The sequence below is a fragment of the Myotis lucifugus genome, unplaced genomic scaffold, assembly GCF_000147115.1.
Source record: "Myotis lucifugus unplaced genomic scaffold, Myoluc2.0 scaffold_2173, whole genome shotgun sequence".
In the NCBI taxonomy this organism is placed as follows: domain Eukaryota; kingdom Metazoa; phylum Chordata; class Mammalia; order Chiroptera; family Vespertilionidae; genus Myotis; species Myotis lucifugus.
In genome coordinates this window covers 1-13451 of record NW_005873221.1, presented here as the reverse complement: position 1 = coordinate 13451, position 13451 = coordinate 1, and the positions used below count along the sequence as shown (strand labels likewise).

The following is a 13451-nucleotide window of genomic DNA, read 5'->3' as shown; positions in this document are numbered from 1 at the left end:
TGGTGGGGGCTGATGCCTCCTAGCCTGCAGAGCCCTCTCAGTGAGGGGTGGGGGCTGCAGGGGTCGATGTCACGGTCCCGGGCGCAGAGCCATTCCTGATACTCTGAGGGGCAGGCGTGTGGAAAGTGGTCCTGGCTTTGCACCCTCTGCCCCCCTCCTGCAGCCAGCCGCCCAGACAGCGAGGAGGAAGGGACATACCGGCCCCCCCAGGGCTCTCCTGGGAGAGGAGGCGGGCCCAGGGCTGGGGCCACTCCGGGGAAGCGGCGGCAGGGCCAGCCGTGGTCTGTCCTGGAGCAGCAGCTTCCTCGCGGGGCGCCAGGCTGGGCGTCCCCGGCCCCGCGCAGGGCCCGGCCCAGCAGCCCCGCACCGTGGCCGGCTTGGGCAAGTGCTGGCAGAAGTCGGCTGGCACGGGCCCCTGGGCCCGGGGTCCCAGGCAGGTGTCACGCCGGTGCTGGACGCCATCCCCGCAGGAGACGGAGCACTGCAGGGAAGAGGGAAGGAGGGGCTGACCCTTCCGAGGGTGACGAGGACAGGGGACACGGGCCAGGCATGACGGCTAGCCTCTGCACAGCACTGGAGGCGCGTCCCTGTCTCCATTCCACAGCGACCCCCCGAGGCTCAGAGGCTGCCGTGTATGGGTCACAGGGAGGAGGGCAGGGATTCAAGTTCACGTCCCTACCTGTCATCCTCAAGGCCTCTTTGCGTCTCCAGACCCTGGAGTAGGGATCAGGAGGCATGGCTGCCCCCCCTCCCGCCCCCCCGCATCTGTCCCTGCAGCCGTCCGCCCTGCCCTCCTGCCCGGCACTGCCCTCCTGAGCCCTCATCTCCCGGCCGATGCCCCTGGCCCTTCTGACCGACGGGAGGCAGCTCTGCTTTGCCTCTTCTCTACACCGCGAGCGAGCCGGAGGCCCAGCCCTACCTCCCCGTCTCCCGGTGCCTGGGGAGGTGCTGGGCCGGGGTGGCACCTGCTTGTCCGGGGGGAATCGGGTTGTCTGCCCTCGCCTTCCTGTATCTGCGACCTCGGCCTCCGAGGGCCCGCTGCCCTCCCCGCCTCCAGGCCTGCTGTCTTCCTCTCCAGGTGCCCGACCGCCCCCCACGCCTGCTCTCCATCTCCTTCCGGGCGTCACAGTGACGAAGCTCCCGGGGTCCCGTGTGAGGCCTCATCGGACGCTCTCCCCGCCCCAGCCGCGGCCTCACCTGCGTCCAGGTGCTGAGGTGCCACTGGTAAGTGCAGTCGGCGACGACGCAGGGGATGCTGGCCCGCGGCCGCGCCAGAGCCGCACAGGCCGCCCCGTCCACCTCCGTGTCCTGGCCTCGGTCCAGCCGGACGCAGGCTATGGAGCGGGTGGCAGTGCCGAGGCCACAGCTGGCTGAGCATGGGCCACGCGACGTGACTTTCCACCTGCAGGAAGAGAGGCCCCAGGATGGCACGGCCCCTGGGCTCCCCGGATGGTCAGCCAGGACAGGTCCCAGGGCCCAGTCGGGGGGTGCAGGAGGCAGCTGATGGGTGTTCCTCTCTCTCTATCCCTCTCCCTCTCCAAACAATCAATAAAAACATATCTTAAAAAAGAATAATGAAGCAAAGCTGAGCATCGTGGGTGGGTACGTGTGCCATTCTGCACCAGTGCTCAGGCAGGGCCCCCACCTCCTGTTGGTTGACTCGAGCCTGAGTGAAGGGATAGCCCTGAGTCAGGCATCCCTGGAATGTTCTAGAACATCAAGGAGGCCAGAGTGGCCACAGCGACTTGCAAGGGGAGCCAGACCTCAAGTGTGTGAAAATCCCATAAATCCCAGATCACCTGCACCTCTAAATGTGACGTGGGAAATAGTGGGGTACAAGGACAGCGACATTAGCACAAGCAGTGACCTCAACAGACACTTTGGTAGGAATGGTAGGTGGGTCACAAAGCTGCCCGTTGAAGACAACTTGATATGGGATGGGAATGGGGGAGGGGGAGCCGGCGGGCGTGGCAGACGCCTCCCGTGGATCCAACAGACGCAGGACTCGAGGACGTGATAAGGGGCCGCCGGGAGGAACTCGGGCACTGCTGGTTAGCAAACTGGAAAAATAAAACTTGCTCCCGACTTCCCGACTTCCCCCAAATAAATCACAGATGAGTTCAAGGGCTGACATGTAAGAGTCTCATTTGTAAGGTGTGTTTCTTTAAAAACGAGAGGTGGGAGGAGCACATGGCACTATGAGGACATCACTGACCCTGTCACCTTTCTGTACGATACGGGAAAGCATGACATCATTAAAGTGTACAAGTAGCCCGGCCGGCGGGGCTCAGGGGCGGAGCCTCGGCCTGTGAACCAGGAGGTCAGGGTTCGATTCCAGGTCAGGGCACAGGCCCGGGTTGCAGGCTCGATCCCCAGTGCAAGGCGTGCAGGAGGCAGCCGATCCATGACTCTCTCATCACTGATGTCTCTCTCTCTCTCCCCTTTCCTCTCTGCAATCAATAAAAGTCTATTTAACACTTGGAGTGGGGGAAACGAGTTAAGTCGGCTCGCGTGAATTGCGCGTACTCCGCGGGAGCCGTCTTTAACTCGGTTCATATAGATTTGCGGTGGAGTGCGGGAAACGTGTAAACTCGGGCCGATTGTAACTGCGTATTACCAAATATTTGTTTGTAATCCACCCTTTTGGTGGATGGAACAAAACCAAAAGACAGAGCCATCTTATATTTTGGCGGGAAATTCACCCCACACCGGAGTGTTAAAATCAAATAAAATGCTGCACACGTACGATGAGGAAACCACGGGGCCTGTGGACGAGGCGGGAGTGTGTGCCCTTCCCATGGCCCCAGCCTGGTCTCAGAGCTCCAGCCCCACCCCCATCCCCCACCCCCACCGGCCTGAGCACCCTTCTGCCTGTGTGCCTGGTGCTTGGCTCCCCACTGGGACCACCTCAGGCTCCACCCCATCTGCCTCCTCCACCCAATGAAGCGTCTGCCCAGCGCTACCCACACCCACACCCCGTGAGAACCCACAGCGCGGCCGGTGCGTTGGCCGCCATCTCTGGCACCTGGTCCCGTTTTCTGAGGACTGTGTCCTGAGCCCCTCGGCCAGCCCTTAGTCCCCATGGCCCTGGCCTGGCGCCTGCACCCTGGGGCTCAGGCCACCTGCTGGACACCGGGGCTGCTGACCTGGGCGGGCAGGGCTCCGGGCTGCAGGCCTCCTGTGGCTCTGGCTGCGGCAGCCCCTGGCACTGGGTATCCGGCAGGATCTCCTCGTCCTCGTCCTGCCCGTGGGCCCGGGCACAATACAGGATCCTCCGCGCCACCCCACCCCCGCAGCTCACGCTGCAGGCCGCCAGCTTGTACCGCCACCTGCGGCAAAGCGGAGTCAGGGGAGGACCCGAGCAGCCAGGGGTCCCCTCCTTTCCCCACCAGGAGGGGCCCGCAGAGGCGCTCTCTCTGGGGGGTCACCCTACGTCTCCACTGAGGGGCTGGCACAGTGGATGAGAACATCAGAAGAACCCATTTTACAGAAGGGGAAGAGGAGGACAGGTGTCCAAAGGCAGTGGGAGGGGGCAGGGCACCCCGGTCCTGCTAAGATGTCTGTGTCCAAAGGGATCCCAGCCTCTCCACCCCGGGGCCCGCCTCCTGCTGCCTTGGCCACGTGCACGATCACACCCGTCACTAGCCGTCTCCTGTCTGTCCGACTTACCGCCCACTGCCCGTCCCCAGCATCTGCTTCGGGAGGGCAGAGGTGCTGTCTGTCGGTTCAGTGCTGTGACCCCTCGTGCCACAGCAGTGCCTGGCACAGTGGGTGCTCAGTAAGGAGCAGGCGATGACAGAACGAGCCATCCACCACGTGTGCCCACAGCACCCGGATCCGGGCCATGCGCTTTTCCCATCGCCCCATGAAACCCCTCGGACCACCTGCCTCCTGGGGGAGGGGCCCGCCTGGCGGGGCAGGGCGCCGGCCAGCACTTGGAGTGAGGCAGGGGGACGGAGCGTCCACGGTCCCGCCTCACACAACGCACAGCCAGTGGCAGCTGCCCACTGCCCACCGCCACAGGTCACCGGGCACGGCCACAGCCCGGGGCAAGAGGGGGACCAGGCTGCTGCCCCGCGCAGTCTCCTTCCCCGCTCACCAAGCCGGGCACGGGGCAGCCTGGCAGACCTCGCGCCGGCTCCCCGGCTTGCTCGCCAGGTCACACAGCTCTTCCTGGACAGCTGTCCCCAGGGCGGAGTCCATGCACACGAAACGCAGCTCCGTCTGGCCTGCAGGGAGGAAGCAGGGACCCCGGGCCCAGGAGGAGGGCTCAGCCAGGACCACGGGTGCCGGCTCTCCGAAGAGCTCGAGCGAGGGCTGGCTCTGCCACTGACCAGCTGTGTGACCGTGGACAGTGACCTAAGCTCTCTGAGCCTCAGGGTTCTTCGTATGCTGATGGCTCACTCGCAGGGATGTGTACAGAGACTTTCGAGGGGGAGTTACGAAGTGCCTGGCACATAGGTTTCCTGAGGGGCAGTAGGAGAACTGCTCTAAACACCCCTTACTGTGTTTGCCATCAACACATCGGGAACTTCCTCAAAAGAAACCTCTGGCTCCGTTCTGAGCGAGCCGAGGTTGCACTGAGCGGTGGGAGTTGGAGGCCACTGTGTATCTTTCATTTGTTTCTCTGGTTTGGCACCAGGAGCTCAGAGCTAAATGTGGGCCCGTCTCCCCCAGCTTCTCTGGGCCTTAGGACACACGCTCTTGGTGCCAAGATGTTTTACGATCTTTTCTGTCTCTCGGACAATCACTCAACTAGTGCAGGGCTGTCTGCACTCTGCCCCAATCTCCTCGTACACCGGCACTTCCTCGCGCAGCTGGAATTTTCTAGAAGCCACCCAAATGCCTTTTAGAACTAAGCCAGACGCAGGCAGGCAAGAGCTAGCTAATGAGCTTGGGTGTTCAGGGGCCTCACCTCTGCCACAGGAGACGGAGCAGGGCCCGGCCAGGGGCGTCCACACGTGGGCAGCGCGAGCCCCCAGCCGGGGGCCGCCCGGTGCGGGTGCGGCCTCCTCCCCCAGAGGCTGGGGGTCCGGCTGCAGGGGGCAAGCACAAGCTGATGGGTCCGGCACCCACCTCTGACCTCCACGCCCACCGTCCCGATCCCTCAGGAGAAAGGAGTGGTCACCCGCACCCCGGGGGCCGTCCTCCCCCCGCCCCTGCTGATCCTCCCCAGGGAGGCTCGCTTCCAGGACCCCAGCGATGCTGCTGCCTCACCACACCCCCCCTTGGCCTCTGCATCAGCGGGAGGTCACTGTGGGCGGGGCTGGGGGAGTGGATTTGCCGCCCCTGGCCTGCGGTCCCCAGCCCCGAGCGGACAGGGTTGGCAGCACCTCTGTGTGAAAGCAGCAGCACCAGCCTCGAGCCCCGGATGCCAGGGGGAGCCTGGCAGCCTTCCTCCGTGCAGCTCCCTGACAGGGCCTGGCCCCCTCAGCCCCGCTTGCCCGGGAAGGGGCTGCCCAGGGGCCCGGAGCGGTTCCTACGCGTATCTGGGGCCGGGCTCCGGCAGAGGAAACGTTGCAGGACAGTCCTCTCACTCTGGCCGGGAGGCCAACGGTAACCAGTGCTCCCCATTCTCCCAGCCCGACAAGCACCCAAGAGCCCAGCCACCCCCAAGCCCAGGACACTCACAGGGCCCCAGCCCGGAGGACAGGCCACCGCCATGCAGGGCTCGAGGGCAGCTGGTGTCTGGTCCGCGGAGCAGGGCCCGGCGGTCGCTGGTGCCTCCAGGCCGTCTGCCCCCTGCGCGCACGTGACATTCTGTGCGACCAGGTCCGCTCCACAGGCCAACGGGCACGCGTCCGACACCTCCCACCTGACAGCCCAGGACAGCCATCAGGCCCTGCCCCTGCCATCGGCACAGCCTGGCCACCGGGGCAGGGAGAACCTGCTCCCCAATATCCAAGAACCCAAAGAGGGGCCCCACAAAGAAGCCCGGGCCTCTCCCTGAAGGGCCGGCCGCCGGCTGCGGGCACTGCGCTGGGCACCAGGGGCAGTGACACGGGCCCCACCGCCTGCTCCCAGAGGCGAAGGGGGGCCTCTGCCAGGTAACCAGGTGCTCCCACTGCCCAGCCGGTGTCAGCTGCAACCGGGTCACCAGGTCAGGGACAGGGAATCGCTCCAGGAGTGTGCCAGCCCGAGGGGCAGCGCTGCCTGGGTGTGTGCCGGGGAGGACTGGGAGGCAGGACCAGCCCTCGGTGGGAAGAGTGGTGGTCGCTGGGTCTGCTGGGGACGCGAGAGGGGAAAGGAGCCCGGCCACGTGTGGGCCACCAGGACCCGAGGGACAGGTAACAAAACGGGGGCCCTGGGCACCCAGCCGGTTGGCAGCGAATCAGAGTGATAGGCCGCTGCCAGCAGGACATGGCAGCGGCCACAGTGACAAGAAGTGGAATTTATTGCTTTCGTGGCCTCGCTTGGGCCTCACAGCCCCTTCCTGAGCAGCCCCCGAGGTTCAGAGAGAAGTGGGTGCAGGTCCCCTGGGCAGGGAATCTGGAGCTGGCACTCCTAGGCCTGGGCCACCCCTGCCCGTCGCCGGGATGGCAGCGCCTGGCTAGAGGCCTGGGGAACGGGGCATTGAGAGGGGCCGGGCTCAGCGCAGGGACCTGCCCCACCCCACGCTCACCTGGCGGGGCAGGGCTGGGAACTGCAGGTTTCCACCACCGCGGGCTTCTGGGCCAGCGCTGCGCACCGGGCAGGGGGCAGCGTCCTCAGGCGGGGGCCCTGGGCCTGCACGCAGCGCACCGCCCGCTCCCGCAGGCCTGTCCCGCAGGAGGTGCTGCAGGGGCCGAAGTCTCCAGCTGCCCAGCTGAGGAGAGAGCGGCAGAGTAGGGCCCTGCCAGGTTCTGGGTTGGCTGGAGGGAGGGGGAGGGCGGAGCAGGCAGATCTGTCCAGCTGACTCGCTACCCTGGGCTGGGCATGTGTCCCTTCGGTACCCAGACACGGCACAGGCCGGCCAGCCCGCCCCAGCTCTCCAGGTCCCCACCGTCACCCGAGTCTGAGGACACCTGCAGAAGGTGCAGGCGGGCGGCTGCCCAGCCCTGCACCCAGGAGGGACCGCCTTGCCTCTAACGCAGCGGTTCTCAACCTGTGGGTCGCGACCTTTGGCGGTCGAACGACCCCTTCACAGGGGTCGCCTAAGACCATCCTGCATAGCAGATATTTACATTACGATTCATAACAGTAGCAACATGACAGTTATGAAGTAGCAATGAAAATAATTTTATGGTTGGGTCACAACATGAGGAGCTGTATTTAAAGGGCCAGAAGGTTGAGAACCACTGCTCTAACGTGATGCTCCCACCAACCACGCCTGCCTGGGCCCGCGACGACGATGGCCGGGGACTTTCCTCAGCCGCTCTCCGTGGCTGCCCAGCTAGGTGATCCCCCCACGTACAGTGACCACCTGCGCTCGGGGCGCGTGTCCCGCCCGCAGACAGGCGCACCAGGGTGGGTCACCGACACCTGTCTGCCCGCGGCTCTGTCCTCTCCTGCAGCGCGGGGACGCTGCCTCACAGGGAGCCTCCCGGGCTACTCGAGGGCACACACAGAGGCACCCTGCCCGCCCAGGCGGCGTGGGCCCCAGGACCCAGGGGAGAGCCCCACAGACGGCACTCACTATGGGGGGCAGGCCCCGGGGGCGCAGGGCTCTGGCCAGGCCGCCGGCTGCGGGCTCCCTGCGCACCGGGCAGCCTCCACCTGCTGGTTCCTGGCCTGGTCCAGGCAGCTGTAGGTCACCCACCGCAGCCCTGGGAAGAAAGAGGGAGGCGAGGCCACCTCCATGCAGGGGGCCAGCCCGGCGGGGGCCCGCCCTGCCCCGGGCCTCACCTGCCCCACAGCTCACCGAGCAGGCCCCCCGCGTGGCAGCCCACGCCCAGGCCCGCAGCTTAGGCTGGAAGTAGGTGAAGGTGACATGCGGGCGGGTGGCGTTGCCATACTCCTCGCCATAGCGCCTATACACCTGCAGGAGAGAGGCGCACGGGGCCTCACCCAGGGGCTCCCTGGGGGTCGCTGCCACCACCACCTCCTGGAGGCCCCACATTCTTCCACTCAGCAAGCAACCACTGAGGTGGCCGCACCCAGGTTCTGGGGACAGCACGGCGAGCGGGACCCTGTTGCAGCCTCCAGGAGCTCGAGGTGGGGTGGGGTGGTGACAGCTAACCCTCCAGGGCCTGGTGGGGGCAGGACAGCAGCCTGAAAGGTGTCGCAGGCTCTAGGTGGAGCAAGGGTGGGGCATGGAGCAGAGGCGGGAGGCAGGGCCTCAGACAGAGGGGAGCCCAGCACGGGCCCGGGTGAGATCAGAAGAGATGAGACCCGAGGGGGCGGCCGGAAGGGGTGGTCACTCCTTAAGCATGCTGCGACCCCAGGAGGCAGGACTGCGACCCCATTCCACAGGGGAGGAGACTGAGGCCTCTGACCTCAGCATTGGCCAGACCGGCCTCCCCCACTGTCTCGCTCCTCCACCCCCCTGGGCCAGGCCTGACCCAGGCCTCTCCCAACTCCAACTGCAGGCCCCTCAGCCCCTGGACACCCAGGAGGAAGCCCAGACTCCGCCCATGACCAGGAAGCCCCTCAAGGTCTGCCCCGCCCCCTAGCCTTCTTGCCTGGGGGTCCCCTTCCTTCAGCCCCCGAACCACCCCTCCTGTGCTCGCAGGTTCCCTGGAGACACTGCCCGCTGGCTGGCCTGGGCACCAGCTCCTCCAGGCCCAGCCCCGCCGCCCTCCGGGGGCAGCCCCCGGGCCTGCCGGGCTCTCCGGCCACCCACTCAGCTCCAGGGGCTCCGTGCGAGCGAGCGGCTGAGCGGCTGAGCGGCTGGTCACCTGGATCTCCATGTCTTCCTGGGTGGGGCCCGGGATGGAGATCTCCTCCAGGCGGGGCAGCCGGTCCTCGGTGAGGGTCACTCTGTACTCGATGCGGCTGTCCTCCAGGAGGGAGGGGTGGCTGGTGCTGGGGGAGATGCTGAAATTCCCAGCCACCACGTAGTGCCCGCGGATCCTCACCGCTGGGGGGAGCGAGGCCTGTCAGCACAGCAGAGCCCCCCCCCCCCCACCTAGGAGGGGGCACCACCCTTTCACAGAGGAGGCCCTGGTTTAAGGAATCGGCCAACAGGTGGTCGTCTCTGTGGCCACACCTGCGACCGTCCTCCTCCGGGTCCCCAGCCCCAGGAGCGGGTCCCCCCCCTCTCTGCAGGCACCCCTCGAGGTGCACACAGGGGCTGCCCCAGGCTTCCTCACAGCGGCAACTCCGCGCCTCCCCCAGAACCCGGGGAGCACCGGGGCCTGCTCCCCACCACGCACACCCACGCGAGCTCTACAGGCCGGTCAGGAGCTCAGGGACCCTGGTAGGCCCCCACTCTGGGTTCAAAGGTCAGGTGTGGGCTACCCTGGACACACAGCCCCAGGGAGACCGGGGAGTAAAGAAGCTGGCCTTGCCCAATGACGGGGAGGGGGCCTAGTCAGCCGGGGGGAGTCTTTAAGGAGGGGCCTGGCCAACCAGAAAGACCAAACACGTGGTTTCGGGGCCTTGGGTCACAGGGCATGAGTCAGCCTGGAGACTGACACCATTCATGTGAGCGCTCAATCGATCCATCAGTCAATAACCGATCAGGCCTACATTGAAGCCCCAGTAGAAACGGGCAGGGAGCCTGGGTGAGCTCCCTGGGTGGGCAATACTCCATGCCCATCACCTGGACGCTGGCCCAGAGCCCCCCACTCTGCCCTGGGCGTCTCCTCCTGGCTGGTTTACTCTGTCCTTCCCCGTTTCCACCGTGACCCTAACAGCCGAGTCTGGGGGTCCTAGTGAGCTGTCCAATCTGACGGTGGTTTGGGGAACCCTGACCTCAACGTTGGCGTCAGCAGTGCGGGCATCTTGGGGACCGCGCCCTCCACCTTCGAGGTTTGGCGAACTCTGGTGAGCCCTCCGCCAACTCACCCAGGTGTGTGAAGAGCGGCCTGTGGTTGGCGATGTGCACCCTGGTCAGGTTGGGAGTCAGCGTCAGGAACGTGACGTACTCTAGGAGGGAGCAGAGGGCTGAGACCCCGCCCCACCGCAGGCCAGGGGGCGGGTTTCGGCACCAAGAACAGGCTCAACAGCGCCAGCCCCACTGTGCGGGCGCCTTGGCGGGCAGTCAGGCTGGTGGAGGGCCAACGAGGGTCCCCACCCTGCCTGCCCCGCCTGGGCGGGGGGGCGCCGAGGCTCTGGGCTGCCGGGGCTTCTCGGGGGCGAGGGGCCGGCCCCTACCTCGGGCTCTTCCGCCCGTGAAGGAGCCGCTCTGCGCGCTGCACGTGCTGTTGTCCCCTCCACACACCTGGCACTCGTCCGGCACCTGCCGGGAGTCCATCCTGCCGTCACAGCCGAACGTCTGCGCAAAGGGGACGGGGGGCGCCCGGGCTGCGTGTCACCGGAGGGGCAGCCCCACTGGCTCTCAGAGTCACATGACAAACGGGCCGCGTACAGGGCATCTGAGGCCCCTTCCGGAGACGAGCTTAAACGGCCGCCCCAGATCGCAGCGCAGCTCTCAACCCTGCTGCCCCCAAGGTCGGCCCGATCCCCTCTCATCCCGCGAGGCGGCTGCTGCTTCGGGCACCCGCCCCCACTGGCCTCGCCCGGGAGGCCGTGTTCGGCTTTGCTGGGACAGGCCTGGGGGCCACAGGGGACGGAGAGGCGCCCGCTGCCTGCACACGCCTACCCTGCAGCTGCCCAACACGCACAGGCTGAGGGTCCCGTCCTCCTGCGGGCCGCTTGGCACACACCGGGTGCCGTCCCGGAAGCTGTCCCCACGCCGCATGATGAAGCTCTCACCGACGGCCCGGCACATGTGTCTGCACAGAGCGTCCCCTGGGGAGGCAGAGGGACAGGAACGCTGACGCAGGGGCGGGGTAGGGGCAGGGAGGGCGGCAACCCGGGAAGCAGGCTCCAGGCGCCCTCGCCCTGCCAGCCCCGCCGCTTCGCCCGCTGCTCGTGGGCCAGAGTCTATGTTCCTCCCAAGGCGGCCTCGCAACCAGGAGGCAACACGTGCGGCTGAGCCAGGAGCCGAGGGCACACCCGGCGCCCCCCCTCACCTCACTGTCCTCCCAGCAGCCGAGCAGGGAGCACACCGCTGGGAGCCAGGACTCGCAGGAGACCCCTCCCAGGGCCGAGCCAGGACGCTCCCTGCGCTGATGCACAGCCTGCGCCTGCTGTCCACCGCGGGGAGCCATGTTGGCCACGGTTCTCCCGCCCACACCGCTCCCCAGGCAGCCCCGGGCCCCACCTTGACTGTGAGGCACAGCTGGGCCCCAGCGGTAGGAGGAGGCATTGCCTGGGGAAAGGCCCAGCGGCCGCCCCTCGGTCTCCGCACACTGCTCAGCCATGAACGCCAGCTGGGTGGTCTCGCAGGCCTGCCAGACAGGGCAGGGGACAGGCATGGAGGCTGGGGTGGGGGCTTGGGCAGGGTCCCGGGCTTGGGGCCCAGGGCAGGGGGCCCAAGGCAGGGGGCCTAGGGCAGGGGGGCTCAGGGCAGGGGGCTCAGGGCAGGGGGCTCAGGGCAGGGGGCCCAGGGCAGGGGGGCTCAGGGCAGGGGGTCCCAGGCTTGGGGGCTAGGGCAGGGGGCCCAGGGCTGGGGGGCTCAGGGCAGGAGGCCTAGGGCAGGGGGCCTAGGGCAGGGGGCCCAGGGCAGGGGGCCTAGGGCAGGGGGGCTAGGGCAGGGGGTCCCAGGCTTGGGGGCTAGGGCAGGGGGCCCAGGGCTGGGGGCCCTTGCACCTGGGGACAGGGAGGCACCCTGAGTGTGAGGCCATGAGGGTTTGAGCCTGGCTCCTGGCTGCACCTGTTCCCCGCTCTGTAAAATGGGGGTGACGGGAGCCTTTTTCTGCCGACAGGGAATTCCAGGAGCATTTGTGAGGACACGGGGCAGAGGGAAGCAGGCAGAGAACACCGCTCAGACCCAGGGCCCGAACCGCAGAGGTCAGGGTCTGGGCCATTCACAGGCACCGCCTCTAGAGGCCGCGTCAGAAAAGGCCAGGCAAGGCTTCACCAAGAGCCTCGGCGGGAGGCGTCGGAGAGAAGAGGCTCGGAGCGGACCGGCCCGCAGAGTGGACCGGCTGAGCGGGACACGGCCCTCAGCTGCCCGCACACCCCCTCCCCCACCTCGGGCCCAGGCGAGGGCTCCCTGCAGGTCTGGCCCCCAGTGGCCGCCCGGAGAAGGTGGGAGGGCAGCTCTCAGACCTTAACGTCAGAGATCAGTCCCCGCTTCACACCCACTGCAATGGCTGTGACCAAAACCTGGACAGCCGGCCCTGGCCGGGGGCTCAGTTGGTTGGCGCGCCATTCCACACCCCGGAAGGTGGTGCGTGTGATTCCCCGTCAGGGCACATGCCCAGGTGTCAGGTTCAACCCCCAAGTCGGGGCGTGTATGGGAGGCAACTGATCAGTGTTTCTCTCTCTCTTCTCTCTTCCTTCCTCTCTCTAAAATCAATAAAAACATCCTCCGGCGAGGATTAAAACATAAAACCAAACCTGGACAGTGAGTGCCGACAGCGCGTGGAGGAGCTGGAGCCCCCGCGCCTGCCGTGGGCACCAGTGGGGCCGGCTGCTGGGGGCGCAGTTTGGAGCCTCCTCAGAGATTACACAGGATTTCTGCTGTGAGCCACACACTCCAGCCGCCCTGGGCCCCCTGGGGCCCTGCCCGGAAGCCGGCCTACCTGGGTGTTGCACATCTCGGCCTGGAGGTCAGCGCCTGTGCATGCACGCCCCCCGAAGGCAGGTCTGAAAACGCCCGGAGACAGTGGTGAGAGGTGACCCACAGACCCCCAACCAGGGCAAGTGCAGCTCCCCCCGCCCCCGCCCCCTTCCATCCCGCACCTGGGGTTGTTGCACTGCCGCCTCCTGGTGACCACGCCTCCTCCGCAGGAGCGGGAGCAAGGACTGGGGGGACCCCAAGCTGACCAGTGCCCGTGCACCGCCTCCATGGGGGTCAGCTCCGCCAGGGAGCGGCAGCGGCCCTTGGAGCACCACTGCAAGGAACGACACCAATCTCCGTCCCCACGGGCACCACACCCACACCCACACCCACAGGCACCAAGCACAGCTCCAGGGCCCTCGCCCTGGCACCCTGTCTCCTGCCCCAGGAATAAGGGCTGCCAGGCTGCAGGTGGCATGCGCAAGCATGTGTGAGCACATCCACACTCACACACACATGCACACACTCATGCTCATGCACGCACATGCTCACACACTCATGCTCATGCACACACACTCGCACACACTCATGCTCATGCACGCACGCGCTCGCACACACACACGCTCACACTCTCCCATCTCCCTCGCTCCTCCCTCGCTGACCTTCGCACGCGCTCGCACACACACCAGGAGCGGGAAGAGGAGCGTCTCCCTCGCTCCTTCCTCGCTGACCTTCTGGGGGGCCGCACTCGGTCCCGTCCAGAAGAGGGGAAGAGGAGGCGGCTCCACTGCTGAGGTCC

General features: G+C 66.7%; 1 protein-coding gene across 1 annotated transcript in view; it reads right to left on the bottom strand.

Moving 5' to 3' along the window:
- Positions 1 to 12986, bottom strand: part of ADAMTS13 (ADAM metallopeptidase with thrombospondin type 1 motif 13) — a gene marked incomplete at its 5' end in the record, with an annotated part of 16274 nt that extends 3288 nt beyond the window's left edge. Inside the window, 16 exons of the mRNA XM_023748960.1 lie at positions 262 to 481; positions 1198 to 1402; positions 3147 to 3329; positions 4100 to 4229; positions 4916 to 5012; positions 5611 to 5815; positions 6623 to 6805; positions 7616 to 7745; positions 7825 to 7957; positions 8817 to 8998; positions 9928 to 10008; positions 10237 to 10357; positions 10685 to 10833; positions 11249 to 11375; positions 12675 to 12738; positions 12835 to 12986. Of these exons, the coding sequence (XP_023604728.1) occupies positions 262 to 481; positions 1198 to 1402; positions 3147 to 3329; positions 4100 to 4229; positions 4916 to 5012; positions 5611 to 5815; positions 6623 to 6805; positions 7616 to 7745; positions 7825 to 7957; positions 8817 to 8998; positions 9928 to 10008; positions 10237 to 10357; positions 10685 to 10833; positions 11249 to 11375; positions 12675 to 12738; positions 12835 to 12986 (2362 nt within the window). The remainder of the gene's footprint in view (positions 1 to 261; positions 482 to 1197; positions 1403 to 3146; positions 3330 to 4099; positions 4230 to 4915; positions 5013 to 5610; positions 5816 to 6622; positions 6806 to 7615; positions 7746 to 7824; positions 7958 to 8816; positions 8999 to 9927; positions 10009 to 10236; positions 10358 to 10684; positions 10834 to 11248; positions 11376 to 12674; positions 12739 to 12834) is intronic.
- Positions 12987 to 13451: the final 465 nt, after the last annotated feature.